General features: G+C 32.8%; 1 protein-coding gene across 2 annotated transcripts in view; it reads left to right on the top strand.

Moving 5' to 3' along the window:
* Nucleotides 1–24999, top strand: part of LOC134533133 (uncharacterized) — a 56507-nt gene extending 31508 nt beyond the window's left edge. For both annotated transcript variants that reach the window (XM_063370415.1, XM_063370414.1), the window contains 6 exons: nucleotides 2121–2246; nucleotides 4426–4552; nucleotides 5735–5858; nucleotides 7944–8131; nucleotides 11006–11306; nucleotides 11675–24999. In XM_063370415.1, coding sequence (XP_063226485.1) covers nucleotides 2121–2246; nucleotides 4426–4552; nucleotides 5735–5858; nucleotides 7944–8131; nucleotides 11006–11306 — 866 coding nt within the window. In that variant the 3' untranslated portion in view covers nucleotides 11675–24999. The remainder of the gene's footprint in view (nucleotides 1–2120; nucleotides 2247–4425; nucleotides 4553–5734; nucleotides 5859–7943; nucleotides 8132–11005; nucleotides 11307–11674) is intronic.
* Nucleotides 25000–25489: the final 490 nt, after the last annotated feature.

The raw sequence follows: 25489 nt of genomic DNA, 5'->3' as shown, positions 1-25489 counted from the left end.
TTTTGTTGCCAATATTCACTTTACTTGACATGTAATAAATATTTAAAAGTTGGTTAGATGTGTTTATTTTAAAATCATAATTCATTGTTAACCGAAAGAAAACATTTATTTACCTGTGAATAATGTTATTTAAACATATTTAACAATAAATATAATATGTAAATATTTTAATAACATACCTAATAGTTGACTTGCTCTAAAAAATTGTAAATAATTTCCTTCTTATTATTGTTGGGTTATTTAGTTAAATTCTGCAGCACTCAAATTATTTTTAAATAAGTGAAATAAATCTAGAATATAGGAGGGAATTTATTTAGCATAATATTAATATGTTTACCTTTTAAAACTGTACTGTAGCTAGTATTTATTAGTATGATTGGCTTAAATAATGTGATTAGTGATTTTACCGGATTACGAAACATCAATGTAGTTTTGACTTAAATACCAAAGAAAAATTAATATACAATGATATGGTATTTAAAACAGTTTTAATAAGTTTTTCTAAACAGATGAATGTTGGTATTCTTAAAAAAAATCATTATGTAAATGTACCTGCTAGAAAATAGGAAGCACTTTACTGAAATGATAACCGACAGTAAAGATAAACTTGGAGCGCACTAAAATTACAGGCAGCGCAGTAATGTCTGGCTGCTGAGGTCAAAAGCCGGAATCATCGGAAAAAAATCTTAACACAAGCAGCTCGATTGGTGCCGGACTATAAAAAACCAAACCATTGAATGCCGGATTAAAACCCTTTCACTATATTAAATTCTTTTTGGTTCCGTTAACAATTTCATAAAAAAAATGGGAACATATTGTCGTACGGGGGTTTTTTCGGATGGACGAAAAGGAGTAATTTGGGAGCCACCACGTGGAAGGGCACGTGGACCTGGCTACAAACTCTCGGCTCAGGGCCGTGACGTGACCCGTGTGGGGCTAGGCTAATCTCCCCCCTCGTGCGTCGTGTTCGTGGGCTCTTGAGGCGTCCCACACGCCTCGGAACTCAGGGAATTATACACGTGACCACTGAACCACATATTCTGAGCTAGTTATTTTATTACCAGCGAACTTGCACAGGCGAATTATTACAAGGCACGTTACAATAATGGTAAAAGAGTTTTACGTAAAGTACTAAATAACCGTTGCGGGTGATAACCAGTTTATAGGCTGACCCGGTCACCGCGTGGCCTGGCCTCGAGAGTCAATCACGTATTACGCGTACGAAATATCCGTAAACGGAAAACAAATATTTAGGCGAAAGAGTCTACCACCTGGAGCAGGCCTCGAAGAAGTTAGAAGGTTTTAGTTTTAGTTAAAGATTCGACGGAAACTAATGGATCAGTGAACAATAGAGATGAAGTCGACGAGGTGCGCGGGCCGCTCCTACTCCAGGCGGCGAACGGAAACAGACTGCCGAGACCAGAGCATCATGGCCGCCGGGAAGGGTTAAGTTCCCGCTTTGTTACCGGGCAGCCGTCCGGTAACATACTTAATCAAACAAATATTATTTAAAAAACAAACATAATTTAAGTACACTTATTTATAATTAACAACCTTTAGTTATGGTGTTATTTCTTATTAAAGTTTAAAAACTATGGGCGGGTAGTTCTGCGGATGTCCGCTTGGGGCGCTGCGCCGTCCTTACTTACTAAAACTTGAGGCGTGACAATTAGGGATTTTTTATTACATAAAAAGGTTTATACATTATGTTTATTTTAATAAAAGAAAGGGGTCGTCGCACCGACTCTAGCACCGCCTCTTGCCGGGCGCCCAACACACACACACACACGCCTGGGGCGGGAGGTTTGAATAGAGGGTGGTGGTGGGAGGAGAGGGGTGGCGGCGGTGTGAGGCACATCGGGCTTAGGGAGGGCGTAGCCCCGGTCGACGTCAATATAAAAAATGCAATATTATCAATTTAGCCATTTATATTATCAAATCTGAAATCTTCATGATGCTTTCAAATTACAGTACTTGGTTTGATAAAAATCAATATAGTGTACTAGTGCTTTGTTGATATTTTTAATTGATAAAAACAATGGCATTATAATAAATGCAGTCATAGTGCAAATTCTTTAGTTTCTAAAACAGCGGATTTAACTGGAAAATTATGATTTCAGGGGAATCAAATGTTTATACACTAGGCAACATTGGTGCTCACCGAATTGTCTGCACAAAGTTGCCAACTGTGGGACACACACGAGAAGCCATGACTGCAGCAGGGAACACTACTACAAGACTTTTGGGTAAGCATGCCAACTATCATCTTATTGCCTGAGTCTCATTGGTCCGTATGTTTGTTCACTAATTTTCTACCCTTCAGCTATTTCTGGCCTTTGCTTATACTTTCACGAATTGCTTGTTTCGGACACTAACATGAAACCAAATATGAACTTAAGCGATGCTTTTTGTTTAAGTATTTGTTTGTGTATTTCTTTTCATGACCTTGCATGTAGGTAATGTTATTTAATTGTTATTCTTTAATGTTGTATTGCAAATACTAAATGACTCAACAGGTGAAAGTTTGTTTGCAGAGTGCAAGTCAAGTCTTGTAGACAGTTATTAACCTTTTTCAAAGTTCTCATGACATAAGTACTCCAAAATAAACAAACACAACAGAATCCCTACTAGTGCTCAAGTAGTATATAGTATTTCATGGTCTATAGATCCAAAAACCATTGTCAACTTAAAAGTTATCACATATTTTTTACTGACACGATAACTGCCATAATTTTGCACAAATCACATCCATACTAATTCATAAAATACAGTAAAGACAAATCTCAGTCAAGTTCGTTAATGGGCAAAATCTGATGAAAATGGTAGAAATGAGGAATGTTTTTTAAAAAACCAAAATATTGTTATAACTCCCATAATATTACAGATATCTCATCAGTTTGAACGTATTATAATGTGTAGGAATAATACAAAAAAACTTTTACCTAAATATATTTTTGAAACAACCAACCAAAACTGCAAGGGGTGGAAAAAATAAGGGTTGGAGGACAAAAAAAATCATAACTCCCTTAGTAGGCACACAGTCTAATCCATTCAAATTGTTTGTAAATATTATAGTTTTTATCTAAAACTTTTGTCTGGAACAATTTTTGATCAGATGAACCATTGCTACAGGGAGTTAAAATGAAGGGGGTAAAATTTAAAACATAATTTTCATACCATGTATACACTATTAAATTCATTATTTTTTGTGAAACCTCAAAATATTATTTACAACTTTAGTGTGAAATAATTTTTTATACTACCAACCATTACTGCAAGGGGTGGAAAGTAACAGGGGTTGAAAGATAAAACAATTATTCCCATAGTAAATACACTATCATCTGTTCAAACTGTAAATCTTATAAATATTAACTAAAATGTTCGTCTGAAATAGTTTTTGATACAACCAGCCATTGCTGCTAAGGGTGAAATAAACAGGGGTTTAAAAAAAATTCCTAACTCCCTTACTAGGTAACCTGTAAAATCTTTAATAATGAATTGTGATTCTTCTAAAAATTATCTAAACAATTGGTCACAAACCATTTTTGGTAAGACGAACCATTACTACAAGGGGTTGAAAAAAAATAAAGGATTAAAAAAACCTAATTTCTGTACCATGCAAACTATTAAAAATGTTTATTCAATTTTTACTTATAGTAGAATGTTAAAAATAATATTTGCAACTTTAATGTGAAATAATTTTGTATACAACCAGCTATTACTGCAAGGGGTGGAAATAACAAGGGCTGAAAAAAAAAAAATCTTAACTTGTTTAGTAGGTATATGTACTATCAAAACTGTTTCAATTTATTGTAAAAATTTTAAACATTTACTAAAACTATTGGCTGAAACAATTTTTCATGAAACAAACTATTGTAAAAACAGGGGTTTTAATTTAAAAAAGAACTTATCAAATTTATTGGAATATATTTTAAACCGTCTTAATATTATCTTAAACCTTGGTCCAAAGCAAATTTATATAACTATGGATTAGTGCGAGGGATGAAAAATAGTGTTTTATAGTATTATAGTAAACAAATTCATAACTACCTTAATAGGCATAATATGAAATTTGCCGTAATCTGTTTAGTGCTCAATGCATTGAGTTAAAAACTTTTGATATATTTTCAATGCGTGGAATATGAGAAAATGTTTTATCAGTTATTTTAGAATATTGGACAACATATGGGAAGTAATGTACATTAAGTGGTTCCAGAAGTTTATAGAAGTTTCCAGAATGTTTCCAGAAGAAATAGGTACGAAATCTAGCCACGTCTGTAGGCTGTGCCAAAAGGTTTTTTTTTTATTATTTTAATTTACGTACTTTATTTCCCCATATATTTTTCTTCAAATGTTTGAATACTAAGGATTTATGGTATTTGAGGATTTTATTGGCCCATGTTTAGTATTTTGATAAATTTGCAGGAACATTCCAGAAGGTGGACTATGTGTTCTTGGTGGGCGTGGGGGGAGGTGTGCCTCACTTCACAGACTACAATAAACACGTGCGACTGGGTGACGTGGTTGTGTCCTATCCAGTTAATGGACACAAGTATGTATAGCATGAATGTTTTTTTTTTCTGTGCCTAATAATAAATATAGTTTAGTACCTAGTTGCCCCCTTGTGGTTTTAAATTATTTACTGATGGATTGTATTTTACCTAGTTAACAGGCTCAAAAATATGATGTAGAGTTTTCAAATAAATTTTTAATATTAAAATTTAAGTGAAAAATAGCTGTTCACATATATATTTATAAATTATTAGCATTGTGATAGAAATTTGGTTGTTATTTAGATTGTGCTTATGAACTTATTTTAAAACAAATAATTCACTGTAATTTTTTTTAAACATCATTTATAATTATTTCAATATCCTTTAAAATAAAATTTTTTTTCCCCATTACTTTGATGTTTTTTTAAGTATGTACCATCCATTCTAACTAGGAATAGTTTTAGATTAATGATGGATCCCAAAGCTTGATTAAAATAAGTTTTTTATAGAATAGTTTTATGCCATCCTTTGGGATTATTTAAATTGTAAACATCACATTTAATATTAGACAAGGTGGTTTTTCTTTGACAGGTGCTTCAGCAAACTTTCAGACTTTGAAGGCTGAATATTGTGACATATTAAACAAAACAAACATAGATTCATGTAGTACTAACAAACTAGTTAATTATGTATCAGTTATTATTTTGTTAATTTTAAAAGGATATTTATCTGTCAAAGCTTGAATGTTCCTTGCAGCAACTGTCAAAAAAGGACACTTGGTCCTGAACAAAGTGCAGTTACTACATAGTTAGTAATAGTAATGCATCCATAGTTCAAGCTTTATATCTTTATGCATACTATAAATTTTATCAATATCATTATCATTACACAGACAGAATTTTAAATTGTATGCAAGCAAAAATGAAGTGTGCTATTTATCTTGTTCTATAATTAAAACACCATTGAAACCATTTTCAAAATAAAATTAAAGATTTGGATTTATCAACTAAGGAAACTTTTTCAATGTGTAAAATTACATTAGAAGTCAAGTTTTTGTGATGTTTTACGTAAATATTGTGTTTTTATGAATAAAATCGTAAGCATTCCACTCAAAATGCACATGCATCCTTTTCAGATGTTTTTTGTAAGCAAATGAAGCCTCGCTTACTTTTGAACTACACAGTGTATAGCTAAATAGTTAATAGAATGTGAAGTTTATATGTTCTGGATTTTTTCAACAGGTATGTTTACATCTACTGTGAAAATACAAAGGAGTCAGATGATGGGAGTTTTAAGTTTGAAACCAAGGCATACAGTCCAGTTAATCCATGTTTGCAAGAAATAGCAGCTAAAATAAAATCTCAGGTATTAAGTTTGTCTTTTTTTACTTCAAGAACCTATATACAGTTCATAACATAATAAAGGTTTTAACTTTGAATGTATGTTGTACTGTGCTAAAAAGTAAATTAGAGAATTACTGAAAATAAGAGGAATTGTCCAATCACTAGAAAAATGTTCTATTTCTAGAAAAAATAAAATTTAATTTGTTTTCGGTTTTTGGCCTATAGCTCTGCTGAATTGTGAAATTTGTTTCCCAAATACAAATCTTATTTACTCTGTAAGGACCTCCACTTTAATGCAATTTGATTATAATGTGAATTTAAATTTTACTGATACGTAATGTGGATGAACTATATTCTATATACACTTTACTACTAAAATACATTTAGAGTGATTGTGAAAGAAACATAGGTGCTACAAATTGTTCAACTAGTTATTGGTAGGAAGCGAAAGTTTAAACCTGGAACATAGTACTAGGGAAATATAATGTTTCAGAAACCTTAATAGATTTCACTTTTTCTTTTGCACAAGGTTAATTTTTCAATATGTAGCATTTTGAAGTCATTAGTTAGTTTCACTATACAAGCATATTATGTTTTGTTTAAAACTTTGTCACCATTTGCTATAAGAAAGAAGTTAGGATCCTATTCGTAATTTTAAATATATTTTCGGACATTGTCATTACTGGTAGCATTGGTGTATATCCAAAAATAAAATTTTAATCAATCTTTCCTATTGCAAAAACCTTTAAAAGAAAGTACATAATTCTCATTTTTTGTTTGACTTATTGAATCATGGTGATACTGTAGAAGTTCATTTTCTGTTTTTGCACATTTGGGCAAAACATACTATTCAATTTCTGTAGTTACATTTTAAAAAATGTATCTTTGTTAGGGCTGTGCGAATATTAAAATTTTCGAATAGAAATATGAATAATAAATTATTCATATTCAATTCAACCTCGAATACTAATACTTCGAAATAACAAATATTTGTTTCCTTATAAATATTTGACATAACATACTTCTTGAGTTTTTCGTATACCAACAGACATAGGACTGAGGAACACACAGCTGTATTTCTTATGCGCCGATAAGTTGAGACACAGAATATGAAAACTTCTTGTATCTATGAAACTCTACTGAAGACAGATATATATTGCTACCCATTCGAGGGTGACCATTGTGAATATGTTAGCTTTTTATTTCCAAAACTATAAATGTAGCCCATATGCAGGGGTTTCCAAAACTATAACGCAGGGGTTGCCAGTCTGCGAATAAATACAGTAGCTGATCGGCATGAAATATCAGTGAGATTGATCATGAGATATCAATGATTTTGATCGCAACGATTGGTACGATGGCAATATCAGCTTATTAATCTATTGAAAATCGGTTTCGACCCAGCTCTGCTTATACATAATATGAAACTCGAGCCTCTGACACAAATTTTAATGTTGAATTCTTTAAAAATAATTCTGAGTATGATAAATATACGCAAAAGGTTTTTTTCAAGTACAATCATGTACTTTCCGAACCTGCTGCTAGAATTTGCTGCCGGAATCTTAAAAGTTGCTTCCAACCATGACGCGCAGAGAGCAGCACGTTTGCTACGTCGACTATTGAAACATTTGATTAGCACACAGAAATTTTAAACTATTATGAAATGGCTCTGATAATAACGAAAAAGACTTAAAAAAATATTAAACCCCGGCTTTGGTCCTGATTTTACTAAGCTACTGCCCATCTTGTTAAAATTAATTTAACAATGTTTCCCTTTGTAATTGTGAATTATGGTTTGTGCCATCCGCCATAGATGGCAGCACCGTCAACGGCTACTTTGTGTTACACATTTCCTTCGCATTCACAGAATTACTCCTACTAAATGCTGTATACCAAGAGCTAAGATGTTACACATTAAAACTTAAAATTTAACATGGCTGGTGCCAAGCGTTTGCAAAGTTTAGATCCAGCTGTCACGGTGCAGCTTATAATCCATGGAATAACTATGTGTGTAAATCACAGACAACTAACCAGTAATCATAAGTTTTGTTTATTTGGAAGTTGTACTTGTTACTTATGGTTAGTTTTCGTGTGTAATGATGTGCAGGTTGAGCTTGAGGATTGCTCAGGGCCGTGGATGAAGTACCTGCAGGAGGGCCAGGAGTCCCTGAGAGCGGACTCGGAGCAGGACTTCAGCCAGCCGCCTCCGGAAACCGACAAGCTCTACATGAGCATAGGGAACAGGGACTTGATCGAGGTCGCTCATCCCGCCCCACTGGATGGCGCGCCCAGTAGGTGAGCGTTGCTTGCGTCCTTCGTTTTAGTGCCGTCTTGGGGGATGTGCATCCTTCGTACCTGGGCACTCATACGGTGTGCAGAGCTACAGAAATTAAAACCTGATTTTCAAATTGCTCAAGAGAACAGAGCATTTAAGAGTATGCTGAGGGTGTATGAGTAGTTCTGTTTCCATTTTTGGTTCTTAAACTTTGTTTTTAAAAATGGGAAAAAAAAAATGTTTTTTCCATATTCATTTTTAGGCATTAAACACATGTGCAGATTCTTGAAAGCACTCAAGGGATTAGCATTTCATATTCATCTTCATTTCTCCACGATATAAAGTTATAGTTGCCACTCAAACCTCGTAGTTACCCTATGCGCGATGAGAATACTGCACGCTAGTTTAGAGCCTTGGGCTTGGAGGCAATACCAGGCCAGAAGCACCAGCGAACATCACACTTATCTTCCTGCCTCACTAATGGCCAGTTGCACTGTTCTGCCCTTCATTTTCGCGATCCAATGATCTTAGCCCAAGAATGATCTATGGATCATTCTTCTAGATGTTGCACGAACACGTACTGGGACTATAAGATCTTAGCTTGCATTAGCTATTGTTCAAACATTTCCTATCTTTGACAACAGGTAGCAGCAGTGTTAAAGAAATGTAAGGGTGCATTTCTGTTGGTGGGCTGGAATGATAACGGGTCGCTACAATTAGTTATGAGACGGTGAGCGAATGTTTATACAATAGCCATAAGATAGCAGCACATATATGTAGTCGCTGCCTTATCTTTTAAATTTTAAGTTAGTATTAAAGAAACATAAATATGAATAGGTTTTGTCCAAAAAAAAGTTTTAAGGTATTTAATGTGGAAAGTAATCTTGCAAAATAAAATATTTAAACATTAAACTAAAATTACAAACTTTTCATAAATTCAAAGTATAGATTTCACGTGAGAAAAGGTTGTACCAATAGAACAAGAAAATTTTTTGATACGTGTGTTATTCATGATCTGCAATTTTTTTAAAATAATACTATAATATTTACGGCTGATTAAATTTACATGCATAAAGTCCATGAAAATGCTAGCCATATCTGCTGGCGTATTGTCGATCCAAGATCGTTGCTATGAACCGAATCAAGTGTCGGTTCACATCGAACTTCCCGATGATCTTTGTTCAGCGCTCACAATGCAATGGTGCATCAGAAAATGTGGTTGAACGATGATCAGACCATCTAATGACTTGAGATCACGCCTGAACTCTTATGGTGTAACTGGCCATAACATAATTACACCCCTGACTAGGCAGGCATCTTAACTTTTTTTTTATTTTTGTGCAAATTTTGAGTATCCCGGAACGTAGACAACTTTGCAGTAATGTGGAGAGGATGCTGCCAGGAGCGGGGGCAGCACACAGACTGTCGAACAGGCTATCATGTGATCCACTACCACCCTTTCAGCATGACTGTCATGGACATGGCTCACCCTCTCTATTTCTCGGGCAGCTTCTTCGCTGGAATAGGTAGCAATGTTCTAGGTTACCAGTCATTTCAAGGTGCTACTGAAGCTTTGGACCTCAAATAGCTACACTTTTTTTTACTGTCTTTTTCCTTTCTTTTTTTTATGCCAAAGTGAAAAGTCAAGAATATGAAGGAACCTGCAATCATGCTTTTGTACTCTGATTATAAAATTAATTACTATGTTAACCAGAATAAGTTGCATCCTTGAATAAACCTTGCACTCCTAATATGTATTTACAACCATAACGACAAAAATGGTTGTACAGGATAAGCCTTGCACTAAAATTTTAAAAACAGAAGTTTTAACTATATTTCCATTTTCTATTAATATAAATTACTTTTAAGATTTTCTTTTAAAATAATAGCATTCTTGGTACCAGTGCTGACGTCTGCCAGTTAATTTTTTTCAGATCTCGATTCTTGCCAAAGGAATACGTACTATTAAATGTATTAATATTTCTAGTAAAAATCTTTATGCAAATACACATCTCTAATTATATTGGTCAGCTGTTTTGTTTACTGCAGTGAAGCATCATTGACATCTTAGCCACGAATACTAGTTTAAAAATTTTATAAATCAAATAAATTGGGAAATTGCTGAAGAAGCACATGCAGAAAATTCCATCTTTAAAATAAAATTTGTATTTTATTTCAATATCACCATCACTCAAAAACAGATCTTTTATTCCCATCCAGTCATGTATGCGACTTTCTGAGACAACATTATTTTCTTCTTGCAGAATGTATCAGAATGTATTCCTATTTCCTGAGCATTTTTAATCATTTTAGGTTTTTTTTAGCAACTGTAGAGAAATGTAAACTGCAAACCTTTGGTGAAAATTGCATGTCTTTCTCACAGAAAAACAAACAAACTACGTGCAAGGTATTCGTTGTCCATTAAAGCAAGTTAACCAACTTTGGAGTTTGATGAAATTTGGTTGTGCAGTGTTGCCAAATGGCGTTGTCTAGTTTTAGCTGCGCACCATGCATTTTCAACACACATTTCATAAAAATTTGTGTGATGTGATGTTTATTCCAGTAAATAAGGCATGCCTTAGCTCTCAATTTTTAGTAGGGATCACATGTTAGTTAGGGTGGTCAGATCAATGACCTCCCACCAAGGTGATATGGGTTTGATTCCTAACGAATCAAACCCAAATTTTCTTATTGGGAAACATGGCGAACGTTTCCGAAAACCAGATGTTGGGTGTTCTCTGGGTACTCCAGCACACCCAACCAATTCATTCTGCCGATGCTCATTTCTCATCTCCTCGGTGACCTTTCGTCGTCACTTCAGTCATTCATTCAATCGTTCATTCAGTTATTGTTCCTTTCAGGCAGGTCTGATGTACACGTGTTGTTGCATGCAGGCTGGAACGAGGTCCCAAACTGCATCTCTCGCCAGTAGCGTCGGGCAGGGCAGTGGCTCGCGAAGACCAACTCAGGCAGCGCTTCTCCGACCAGTTCGGAGCTCTGGCGTTTGACTCGGAGTTTGATGCCGTGGTGGAGTCTGTGATGGGCAACTGCCGCGACAGCTTCGTGTGCTTGCGCGGCATAGCAGACTACAAGGATGGCACCCGGCGCAAGGAGTGGCAGCCTTATGCGTCTCTGGTTGCTGCTAGCGTCATGAAGACCATCATCTGTGGCATGGACCCACCATCTGATGTCTAGGTGAGTGTTTCTGCATTTGTCTGCTTCTCGTCTTTCGTTCAACCCCATGCTTTTGCTGTTATCAATCAATATAATCCTCATTAAAAAAAAAACTAATTTTTTTCAGTTGTAGAAAATGCAGTTAAGATTGTTTTGGTTTAGTAAGTCTACCTTTTTCACATATAGTTTGTGTTACGTTATGCGTGTTACATCACCATTTTCATATTTCAACCATTCCCTAATATAGTAAATGTTCCTTTTTGCATATCTAGTTGATATCCGAGTTTTATAATTAAAATTTCTAAATCGAGGCTTGGAAGTAGTTTTTTTTTTTTTTTTTTTTTTTGTATTTTATCTGCAAACATTACATTGTGTGTTTTTTTTTCCAGGTTGATGCTGAAATGTTTTAGAAATCTGCAATGATTTAAAAAAAATTGAATAACTTGTTTTATTTTTTACTATATTGTATCTTGTTAACAGATGATTATAAGGCTTATACATTTGTTGGCTTAGTATGAGTTAAAATGCAGGTGGTGAACATTTTAAAGTCCAGACTTGTTTTCAAAGATTTTAGGCGGTTTAAAAAAAAGTTGTTTTTATTGTTTTATTAAGAGACAGTGGCACAGATTTTTCTAATTTTCTTGGAGGTGTAACTCAATAAAAAATTCACTATATTTTTACTACTAAATTAGTTACAGTTGAGTTACATGTAAGCTCTCAATTCCAAGTATGTATGCTAAATGATCATACACATATTGATGTTTTTTTTTTTGCATCGCTGCTTAGAGGTTTGCAGTTTTTTCCAGCATTTTTTTATTTTCATCCTTTCATTGTGCAGTTATGTTATTTGGGTCATTATATAGTCATGTCATGCTGTTTGTAAAATGAAAGGAATTCATTTTATTGCTTAAGTACAAGGGTTTAACACTTTCATTGGCTTAATTGCCAATAATATATCTTGCCACCATAGCTCTCATAAATTTTACGCTTCCCTTAATTCTTGAACCATTGCACTATAGCAAATATTATTTCCTGGGTAGCTGGGATTCTAAAGTTGGAAAAAAAATTAAGTACATCATCAAGCATTTATACTGTTAATTATTCTACTGGTTGTGTAAAACAATTTTGGGCCTAGTTAGATTCTCATTTATTTTCAGAGTCACCATTCACTTTATTTTAGCGCTGAGCCGATATGGTTTTGACGTGACTCGAATATTGCTGATACATTTGTACTGATATTGCCGATACCGATTCTGATACTGCTCAGAACATAAACATACTTTTGTTTATTTTTATTTTACACATTTTTTTGGTAGCTAATTTATACATTCAGAATATAATATTTATTTAGTAGTTTTGCTCATAAAATATGTATGCATATATTAATTACAATCTTGAGCTCAAGTGTTTTAAATGAAGTAATTTTAATACGTAAAATTTGAAACGTGTAAAGTTGTTCTGTTTCATAATAATTTCATTAAGGTCTTAGTTTAAGATATGGTGAAAATAAAGGCCTCAATAAACTTTCCAAAACCACTTGAAAGAATAGTCAAAATTTTATTGTATTAAAAAAAAAAATTTAATTTGGAGGAATTGCTTTATCACAATTGTGAGACAGTAAAGAAATATGGTTTGCAAAGATGCTACTCCAAGTCACAGAGGAAAAAAAACTTTGGAGGCGAAATCTATTAAAATGATGATGCATCAGCCTGCCAGAGGTTGCATGGCTATATTTGTCTGCTGCTGGTCTCCTGAGCGGTGCTGTACTAGTCTGGCAGCAGAAGGGACTAGTAAGCACATTCCTTGCCTATAACTGTTATTGAACCAGTTTATTGACATCCAGCAGTAAAAAATGAGGAATAGTCACTGCTAACGAGAGAGAGTGCATGGGAGGCTCATGGGTCGAGCAGCACTTAGGAATTTCGTCAATCGTGTGACGATTACCAGTTCTTGTTTTTTCACTTTTTTCTATATAATTCTAACAAGAGCAAAACTGGATGTTGTTATATCAATTTAGTAAACAGTGTTTTATTTACTCGTTAAATAATATAACTCGGGACTTACTGTGCAATGTTTTGTGGCAAGTTTAGGATTGGTTTTTTGCTTTTTGGATGTTGCAGAATATTTATGCAGACATGTTTGCTGTATCATTTTTACCAGAACATGTCTATCTTAAAAAAGTATTAACATTGCGATAATAAAGAACACCTCAATTACCGTTAAATAGTAAAACTCAGAATTAACTGCATGCAGCATCGATAAATGTGGTGAGTCACGGCTCAGTTTTTGATTCATTTTGACAAATCATTATGCAGATGCCAACACTTCTGGATTATTTTTTTCACCAGAAATCATCCACTTTTTTAAACATTAACCTTTTCATAACAAAGAACATCTTCACATCAAACAGTAACATCTCTACATTGGGGAGACGTGGCCTGGCTTGAGTTTACTCAAAAATATAAGTTGTTATGTCGGGAATTTTTATGCAATTTTTGCATGATTTTAATATTAAAAATTTGTCTGGTTTCAGTAGATTGTAACCAGAATCGGCTTGATTGTACTTCAATTTGCATCAAACAAAAGTTGGACTTTTTTTTTTTTGCTTTCTATTAACTTTTATATTTTTAATATTTTTTCATTGGAGTTTCCTGTAATTCATAGAATGATGTTAGATTGAATAAATCTATTTTTTTCTTTTGCTTACATGCATTTTATGTTGTACAAAAAATTAGGTTCTTGAATTTTATGCATCAGGTTTATTACAGTGTGGCTACTGCAAGTAGAAGGTGTTGCTGCATTGTCTGCCGTACTTAAGCAGAGTATGGCAACTTTTAAACACGTCACTCAGAGCCACTAGTCTAGTGAAGTGAACAGTTTGTCCTGTGCTACTATTTAATTTAGTCAGACCCTTTATAAACAATGGTCACAGCCACCGTCAGAAATGATAACCTATGGATTCAATAGTTAAATTGACATCATAAATTTTACTTCAGAAGTCACATTTTAGGTACTTACAATGTTTCTAGTACATTCCCTCAAAGAAATGCACACTTAATATGAGACTGAAAGTATATTTGTTTATAATATTTAAACCAGTTGTTATTTTTTATTGTTATTTATGTGTTTCTTGCCTATTCAGAAACAACGAAATGTGTTTACCCTCAACTCAAACTAAGCTTATCAGATGTTTCATCTGTTATAACTTGATGTTTCTGTAATGGTAGCCATGTGCATCCATTACATAGAAAAGAAGATATCTATTGGTGTTTTATTCCTAGAGTCTATTTATGTAGAAAGTACCAAAATATAAGAGAGTATACCATAGGTATTTTTTTAGTGCTTTAGTTACTAGTTGGTGATTGTACTGTCGTGTGTTGCTTTGCACTTGTAATATTAATGTATTACGTTAATAACATATTTAGTTGTTTGGTGCTGTGGTAGCTGCCCTTTAATTTGCCATTCCAAAGAAATGCTGTGGTTTGTTATTTATTCATATTTTTCTTTGCAGCTTGATGCTTATATGTAATTTGCGGAAGAATTTACTGTAATGGAACTCTTTTGTAGAATTACCGTCTTTTAATATTATGCTACTTAATTAAACATAGTTATAAAATATTTATTTACAGCTTTAGTATCACTAATGTACCCAGTTATCACATAGTACATACATTTTAAAAGCTAATGGAATATTTATGGATTTTTTTTTAATGACATTTGCTGTAAGTATTTGGAATTGGTGTGTGTATTACATAAGGTGTTCCTTGTCATTGCATGTAGCTAAAATTTAAGTATGAAATGACAAACCAACCAAATATCCTAATATGTAGAGTATTGTGTGTTATCAGGTGTGTGTGTATGCTTGAGTTGTTTTAAAAAAATAATAATGTATGTGTGTATAAATGATCAGACTTGTAGGTTAAGTAATTGTCTGTGAATCCACTTTTTTTTTTTACCACTGCATTTACACGTATGGTTTTATTATTTTTTATCTGCTTAACAGTCATAATTGTAGATTTGCATATTTTTAATATTTATTGGCAAATAATATTTAAGTTTACTAGAAAATTATAGTGCACCACAGATTGCTTTTGTAGAAATATATAACAGCTATTATATCTTATCTTTATTTCTTCTAATCAAGATCAAATACTAACAGTAACATTAATCAGAACTCAAATAATTTGTAGTATAAAATTGACGAAAGATACATATTGAAATGAACGGAATATAATAAATTAGTGATGGCCCGATATTCGATATCCGATATCGGAGATCGGTAATATCGGCACATTTTTCAATATCGGACATCGGTAAATACTTGCGATATTTTGATAACCGATGTTTGCTCTCGCCAATAATACTTCTCACATAACCTTAACCGTAATTCCAAGCTTATTTTCCGCGGACGTAATTTATCTTTCTTCACGTCACCATATTACCTAGTAATTCCAAGCATATTTTCCACAGAAACAATTTCAAGATTTCAAGCCTATTTCTTCTTTCTGATACTGCAATGCATCCCGACGGTACAATTCTTCCATGTGTACACAAATTCCAGTCATTAGTGCATATTTATTCGTTTCAGATATTCGCAAAATGTTTTCGCTTGATGAATTTTCGAAGTTCACTATGTGTACATAAATTGAAAACATAAACGAAAATAATTACGATATTTAATTTAATAAGTGGTGTAGCCGTACGTAAACATGAAGAAGAATAAAGTTGCTGCTTGATATAACAGACATTTTCTTTCCGTGTCGTTTCATGATCGCCAACTGCTGTTCTATACAAAAACATTACGTAAGTTTTTACAAAAGCTAAAATATGAAACGTGTTTACGTAGGGCAAGTTGCAGCAAAGGTATTATGTTGGCTATATTGAGTGCATTGAAAACAACATAAATAAAGATGTGTGGTTTTATAAACTCTGCAGTACGTTTCAAAGTTGTATTGAAATTGCTTTTCACGTATTTTTAACGTGTTTTCGCACCAATAAATGGAGTGATACACTTGAACAATGGTCACAAAATTTACTACTTGAAGACCTTCCTTTCTAGCATGTCGTTTACCGTGATGAAATTTTACAAAGGGTACAAAAGTTTGATGTTTTTCGGCGGTAGCCTACAACTCACGTAGTTTAGGTTCCCTACCGCGTTCGTGCAACTTCGGATTTCTCTCAAAAATTGAAATTAAAAAAAAAATGTGTTAGGTTAGGTTAGTCACAACATGCTTGAACTTCTGATTTAGCGGCTGAAGTGGCGTTAATAAACTTCGGAAATCTTCGGAAATTCTTGCAGGGAACCGAAACTGCGTGAGTTGTGGGCTTCCCGTTTTTCGGACGGTATTTTTCGTAGATTACAGTTGAGACACTGGACTAAGTACATGCAGTGGCTTGTAATTCATACATTATAAGCAAATACACTAGAGACTAATACCGGACAGCTACAATATTTCTCAACATTTCTCCACAAAAATCTGAAATTTGTTTCCTTGTAGTTACAATATGTTTTTTGCATACTTTAGGTAATACCTACACCAGAATATTGCTTTATCTGGCCTTGAAAAACTATTTAAATTTTTAAGACCTTGAATTTAGAGAGCTTATTTGTAGGCCATTATGATAAATTCATTATAAGCTTTCATTTAATGTGAATTTACTATATTTTACAATTAATAAAAATAATATACATTCACATATGAATGTTTTATTAATATTTAACATTTTTCATTATTGTCTCTAACAATACTCCAGAACCACAATTTTATAGAATCAGTGTTAGAAATGAGATAGGCCTATTATCGGAATATCGGGTATCGGTTATCGGATCGGTAAATTTGGAAATATCGGAATCGGTATCGGTATCAGGTTTTTGGATATCGGGCCATCACTATAATAAATGCCACTGTCAAACTAGGTAATTGGCTTAATCTAACACACAACCTCAAAATCACCAGATATTTGCCTGTTATCATAAACTATGGTACAGTAATTATATTTTGGCTTAAATATGGGCCAGTAATTTTACATTCCTTAGCTGATGTTTCAAATAATGGAATGAACAACAAAAAACATGAAATTCCAAATAAATATAATTTTTATTAATACTACAACTTTATTTAGATCCAAAATTTTAAACTTAATAAATTTCACAAGACTGAAAAGAAAAGCAAACATTTTTTTAATGTTTGATCTTGACCACAGTTAATGTTTAGCATACATATTTTGAATTTTGAGATTTGTGGTATTGAATATATATACATAGTCATCTTACAGTCGAGTTAATTGTGTCTTACACACGAGGTCATCTTAAAATCAAAGGTTTATATTCTAGGTCATCTTACAATTCATAACATGTTATGTCACTAGTTAGCAACAATCAAATGGTTACAGTTTGTGAAAACCACTTTTAAAATGTAACACTGCAGAAAATAGATAGCAAGTTTTTATGTTCTAGGTGACTTATAGTTATAGTTTATGTGGCTAATCAAATGAAAAAATAATTTATAAACTGATTTATTCTTCAATAACAACACCGTGACCAAATTATATTCCAATACAGTTTCAGGTGTTTCACCACGTCACTTTCATCAACACAAGAAAATATTTAAACCAACCAATGTGGAAAATCCCTTGTTAACACTTGGTAACTAGGTACTACTAGATGTCTAGTCTCTGTGGTGCAATTACTCTCGCAGTAACATCCTGGCATATGTTTTTTAAAAAAAAAAAAAAAAAAAATACAATACACTACCAGGAGGCAATGGATACAAAGTGAAGTCGTCTTATGTCTAAAGTCTCTCTCTATTCAAGAGAAATTTATGTTTTTTAGGCATTCTAAATTGAAGGTGATCTTGGCTTCTTGTATTCAAAGTCCAGTTATCACTGAAGAATGTGTGTTAATTAATACAATAAAATCACGTAAAGGAAGTGAATGTCTGATAAGACATTTTAACATTTGACAAAAAAAAGGTTCATTTATGACTTTCAAAAAAAAAAGTAACAAAATATTTTAAAAAATCCAGAAATTCTTATATTAATACCAATATCAAATATTTGCACAATCCTAATTTAATTTCTAGACACAACTACCTTAGAAGTCTTCATTTGAATACATACTTTGTCAGAGTAGTTAGCATAACCATTGTCTGTTAGTGACATTTCTTTACCCATTAAATTTTTACTTCCATTTAAGTTACAGGTGTATTCCAAGGTAGAGAATATTATTCATGCATGCCATACACACACACTGATGTACAAATTTAACCTATAGGCTATAAGTATTTATTGTATTTGATCTGATGTACTTCTTAATATTTGAAATGGATTAATTTTATTAATCCAGTTTTATGTATGTGATTTATTTTTGTAGCAATGTATGTATCATATTTTTCCTCTACCCATCGTGAAACACCCAATCCCATGTCATTAGTTTAGAAATTCACAAAAGTAATACTGTAGTTAGAATGAATACTTAATATATAAATTTTAAATCTATCTAATGTGTTCAGAATGGCGCATGTACGTATTGAAAGTAGAGTATACGTAATTGTGATTGAAGCGTCGTGTATTGGCCGGGTTTTGCTCGTAGCGAGCGGGAAGAGATAATGGTGCCAGCAGCCAGCTGACAAGGGTGTGCCTTTGTGGATTGAAGTGTTCTTTGAGCACATGTGAGTGCAGGTCTCGATTGCTCTGCCGATAGTGCCAGAAGGCGGAATTGTGTTGGTAGTTTCCTAATTTGTAATCGAGGTATCTTGTGATTGACAACACAAATCACAATAAACACTTCATTTTCCTTGTTAACTGTGACTGCTTTATTTTTAAATTAATTTGTGTAACTTTGCACATTTTATTTTCATTATCTTGTGATTTTTTTTTAGTGACTTTAAAAGACAAAAATAATGTTTTATCTACTCTCATTAGTCATTAGCTACTGTTTTTACTGTGGAAATTATGGTAAAAAGTTTATTGTTGTTAGGGGTATGTCAAATCGAAGTGAAATTTTTTAATTGAATGTGAATAATTTTGATGCTTTCATATTTTTTTTTTTGTGAATTGCTTTTTGTATCTTGCAGAGAGATGATGATCAATTGGTTGTAGTACTAAGATATAAAGGAAAATTAAGATCAAAATAAAATGGGTAAAATAAGCATATAAACCTTAAATAAGAAGTTTGGCCACATTTGATGCATTTTCTTATGGTTAACTAAGCCTGTTTTGTGATTGTTGCATTTATTTTTTAGTAACACATTAATTAAAAAAAAATAGAATACGTATAATTGTAACCATGCAGATATAGTTTTAGTAACAAAAACATGTTCTAAAACTGTGTAAAAAAAAGTATTTTTTAAAATAGACTTCCTCTTGAATGTTTTCAGAACATAGTGGCAGGTTTTACGTTTTGCCATTTGCTTGTTGCTGATAAAAGTTCCCGGTGATTAATTTTGTTTTAAAAATTTTAATTCCTGTTTTTCTGATTTTAGGATTACAAAATAGCAACATAGGTTAGGCATACCCAGCATCCTAGCACAGTAGCTGGCTTTTGTTGATTTTGTGAAACTGTGGTTCAGTTTGCATTTTTAAGTTGTGTTAGCAAATCACGCACAAATTTTTGTCGTATAGTTAATTTACCAAATTAATTTTAGGTTAAAAATTATATACAATATAAGCACAAGTAATTTAATTTTAACCTTGAACAGCAGTGACAATTAAAAACCCCATAATTGTCATAATGAAAGGTTATCACTAAAAAAATTAATTATAAGTACTTAAATGTTTCAGTTGACTTTTCTTAAAAAAAAAAAATAGCTAGATTCTGGTATTGTGTTAACTTTAAGATTCACTAAAAAAAAATTGCATCCTGTTTATTTTCTACATTTGAGCTTCTAAAATTTAATTTTGGTACATGTTGATGATAATATATTGGCTATTAAGCTACAACAACATTATAAGTTAATGTGAAATGAAGCTATGCCTATTGCTATTTGTGTTAATATTCACACACCCACACCCCTAATTGGTGTACTTCGTAATTTTTTATGTTGTAAGTAAAAAGAAAGTATAATAGCCTAAAGTTTAACTTTTTATATTCTTTCTTAATACTCCATGTCCCAAATTGCTTTTTCAGTTGGTTACAGGACCCAACATAGCTTCTGATATCTGTAGATAATAATTGTATTGATATGTTAGGTCATATTTGGTGGCTGTGCTGGAAACAGTACTTCAATTGCTATTTGCAATATTCAACAGTTTGTTCAAAAAGAGCAATTTGCAATTGAAGATGAAATACCTCAGAAAATATTTGATTTTCAATGTCAACAACAAAATTAGTGAAAATTTTCCTATACCTGATCCAATTTGAAATGAATGGCATTAAATAACTTATTTGTTGTGCAAAGTCTACTAACTAAGCAAAATATAAGTTTATCTAACCAAGAGTTTGTGATAAAAATGTTTTTTTCAACCTTCTAAAAAAACAAATTGTGACTTAAGGTCATTTTTATAAACTGTGCAAGGGATGCAACATCACAACCAAAGCAAAAAAATCACAGTCATTTATAAAGCACAAGTTGTAAGATGTCACAAACCCCATAACTTAAAATTGTAAAACAGCAGATTCGTATTATCATGAAAACAAAAGAAATTTTCAATAATTTGATTTAAAAGTTTTTTCTTTCACTGCGTGAAAGTTAAACAAGTGTAAACATGATGTATAGGTATAATAAAAAGAACATTGTGGGCTTTTATACACATAAGGTCTGTATTTTTAAAAGTTTTGAAACACTTCCCTTCAAGTATAGCAGTTGAAAACGTAAGCCAAAATGCAAAGAGGTTAAAAATTAAACAATATTTGAGTTGCATTATTGCACCTTGCATAGTTTATGAACCGGTACTGTATAATGTGGTTGCTGAACAGGCCTAAGGTTGTTTCACGTTGTTTTCTTACATTTTTTGTTTCGTCTGAAATTTTTTCAACAGATATCTACTGAATATTACATATAAATAATGGTAAAAAGTCAGGCAAGTGTTGATAATTATGATCACTAGTAATCTTTTACATTTTGAAAATAATGTTTAGTAAATATATGGTGAAAATTTTTTTCACAATTTCAAGAGAGCTAAATGAAAATCCCTTAGTTACAGTAATGACATGGAAATGAAATAACCAACTTTACATGTGAGACTGGGCCTTAAGAGTTTGCATCGCAGTGATGGAGATGCCTGCTGTAATATTTCACTGTAATTTGTGTGTTAAAATGTGATTTGGGATTGTAAATAGAAGTACTACATGTTTACGTCTAACATGAATGTTTGGTCATGTAGGAGAAGCAATTTACACATACTAACTTTTCTGTAGCAATTTTAATGTGCAGTTCACTTTAGTGATCATTTCTAGCATTATGTTCTTATGGAGAGGTTTGCAGGTTTAACAATAGTGTTTTGAAAGCAGTTTGTTTTGTGTATTGCATATTACTGTGTAGTCACATAACATCTTTACTGTGCTTGCATTGTTTGTGATGTAGTTTGCTAGTCTGATTTAACTGTTATTTTAAGAATGTGAATGGTTCCTTGATCTTTGATCTGCAAGAAATGTATGGTAATACAGGCCCTATTAAAATATTTTTAGCCTAATTATTATTTATCAGAATTAAACTATTTTGTTTTCTCAAAGTGTTGTATTTGAGAATTTATTGTATGCATGATACTATTTTGCATTATAAATAATTTTGTTTATAAATTTCAGTTTTTTCTAACGTACTCAAAATTGAGATGTCAAGATGATTCCAAATAAGTTAACATAAGACTTACAACTTTGTAATCTGTGTACTTTCTTAAACAAACATAGTTGCCAACTTATACTCTTAGAGGTGTGCGAAGATTCTGAAATTCAAAGTTGAATTGAAGGCTAATTTTCTTTGAGTTTGACTTTTGGGAAATTCAAAAACCACAAAGATTCCAAGTATGTTTTAAGAACAGTATACAGTAAAAGTCTGCTTTAGTGGGGCCATAAGCATAAACTAACACCCATATCATCAACTATTCAAGTTTTACTGGGCAAAGAAACCAGTTGAGTTGTTAAAAATATATAAGAACTATCTGAAAACCATCATGAGGCTTTACACTTTTTCTGTAAAATAGCACATAATGCAGTGCCGCTGTGATATTTTTTTTGTTCAAAACAAGGTTAAAATAAAGGTAGTTGTATAGATCTGGTGTAAAATCTTGGACCACAAACGTAGAGATAAAAGAACTTGGCTATCCTGACATGCTCCGGGTAGATAATACTCAATGACAGGTTGCATGCTTGCCCCTACTCCCTAGCGATTTTTAATTTGTGACGGCTCTGGCAATTATCTGTACCGGCTAACAAAATAAGTGGCTTCTTATAGCATAGAGAGAAAAAAAAAGAATGCTTTTACAAGCGCATGTGCATTGGAGAGAAAAAGAAATGAATGTACCAGGCTTTTACTACCTGAATTGTCCTATTCTTTAGATAAACCAAAAAATTCAAAGCCAATAGTGTTGCGTACTTAATTGATGTATATACTTTCTTAATCTCTTTTTTTTTTCATTTAATCATCTATAGAATAAGTTTTACTTTTCTGCAGCCTGTGGAAATAAATTGAGTGAACAGAAACTGTTTTTTCAACAGCGACAATAATACTAGTCTCTTTAAGGGAAAGACTTGCACTAACACTACCTACCATATTTACCAGGCAGAAGGGTCACCCCTGCGTATGGGTTACACCTTTAATTATGTGGGAAAAAAGTCAAACATTTTCACCATAAGGCTGGGTTCCCAATTGAAAGTGCATAGCAGGTCTTGTGCACGTGTCTTGTGTGAAATCGGTTCACAATTGAAATCTTGCTGTTAATTTCACCCAATGAAATTTTTCAATTCATCCAACATCTGTTGGCAGTGTTAGAAATAACATATGACCAGCAATTTGTGGCCACAGTTTTTCCAACATATAAATAAGGGTTATATAAAGTTTTTGGTTAACCATTCTAACCATGACACATTTTTTGTTTACAATTTTAGCTAGTACCTTGTAAGTTATAGCATTAATTAATTTTTAATGCAGGAATTACACCTGAGCATTGTAATATCTTGGCAATTTCTTGCCACAGCATGATTGATAAATATAAACAGTTCTCCCAAAATGGCGGAAGGTAGGGAAGACCTACAACACTGCCCTGCTGCTCACAGAAATTCATACTACTGCCGAGATACTTTGGTTAAATAATTACACTTAACTTGTGTAGTTATATTTACTAAAAACAAACATGGGTTAGTTATTTATGCACATATTTAACCTCACTGCAATAATTACGTATATTTTTTTGAAACTAAAAATCTACATAGAAAGTGCAACCATATGCTGGTAAATACTGTATTTTTGAAACCTCTCGGATATGAGTACAAGCAGTTGACACACTAAATGTTTCACACACTTCCACAGTTACAATTTAGTGTATGGAAAGCATGAGTTTTATTTATTTGCTTGTGACATGTACATGAACAGCCCGGAGACTTTCGGAATGTTCACAACAAATACAAACAGGCAACAAATAATGCAAGTACTGCATGAAGGTTAGGCACCACCTGCGGGCAGTCTCCACAACACAACAGGCCGGCTCCTGCAGAGAAGGATCTTATACTGGTCGGCACCACCCGCAGATGGGCAACACGTACAGGCAGGCACTACCCCCATACAGATGTTGCTAACAATAAGCAACATAATTAAAGAACAAATAACATCTGAACACAATAACACAATAGCAATGATTGAGGACTATAACAAGGACAGACATCTACATTAAAAACAAAATAAATTGAGTAATAGTTATTGCTTAAAAACATTCAGTATCAATAATACAACTACATTAATAATACATACATATATAATATTAACAGAACATAATTGAAAGAATTATTATAATCATTACAGTAAAACTAAGTATGGTTATTCATAAGTTTTCGCACACTCCTTTTTCCCCAAAAATTTTGTCAAGCTTTTCAGGAATGTTTTTATACTTTTTGTCAAATCTTAATATTCTTAATGATAATCAAATACATATAAAATGTGTATATTTGTGTTGACAGTGGTAGTTCCATTTGTGCAGCATCCAGCCTGTAGCTTAAGCTTACATTAGTGTGTTTTTACTCTTGAATAAGATTAATACCTCTTAAACTCTCAATACATCTGTGCAAAGAATTATTGTAATTGTTTGTAATCTGAAGTTTTTTGTGAGAGCTTAAACTCAATATAGCTCACTAGACCAACAACTTCAACCTAAAATTCTCAGATGAGTTTAGTATGTCTGTGTGAAATGTATTTGTAACTTAATAGGTTGGCAACTATGGACACTTGTATGGAATGGTGGCTTCTTAGGTGTTGAGGTACTTGCATACTTTAGTTTGTTGAACAAGTCTTGCAATTGTTTTGCGGGAATTGATTAAACTTTGCATTTATCAAGTTATGAAATTAATTGGAGCAAAACTCCGATAATATTTGTTTCCATGGGTTGAGGGGTCGGAGTATGTTACAAAATACATTTGGCTTCAATTCATTGGTCATCAATTTAATTCTTAAAGCAGCGGTTACAAGCTGAAGTGCAGATCTTAGACAATTTGTTGCAGCTTGGTTACTCTAAACTTTTATTTTTTTAATTGGATGACAAGGGGGCCAGATCATTTGTGGTATTTTATCCACTTCTTAAGGTAAATTATATATCAAGGCTACTGTTGGCCACAACACCTCTGTATTTGTCATGAAAGATGTGTTACTTAGGTATGCTTTGAATGTACGGAATTTATATTGCGTGGTGCCTTCTTAAGTTGAGGCTGGTATTGCTATAGGGCTTTAGTACATTCTGCATTATTTAGTAAATTTTTTTATTTATAGTAAAAGCTCCTTTGAATGTATAATAAACTATATTATGTTAATGGGGACCTGATTCTGGAGCTTATTTCCAGAAGCATTATGCCATATAGAGAAGTAATAAAGTATCTTTATTATAGAACTCTTGTTTTATTTCACCCTTTCACCTGAGCACTGTAACTATGAAAACTGAAGGAAGACATTTAAGTTGAGGCTGGTATTGCTATAGGGCTTTAGTACATTCTGCATTATTTAGTAAATTTTTTTATTTATAGTAAAAGCTCCTTTGAATGTATAATAAACTATATTATGTTAATG

This window comes from Bacillus rossius, chromosome 6 (assembly GCF_032445375.1).
Source record: "Bacillus rossius redtenbacheri isolate Brsri chromosome 6, Brsri_v3, whole genome shotgun sequence".
NCBI lineage: Eukaryota > Metazoa > Arthropoda > Insecta > Phasmatodea > Bacillidae > Bacillus > Bacillus rossius.
The sequence above is the reverse complement of the archived record's forward strand: the minus strand, read 5'-3'. Positions and strand labels throughout refer to the sequence as shown.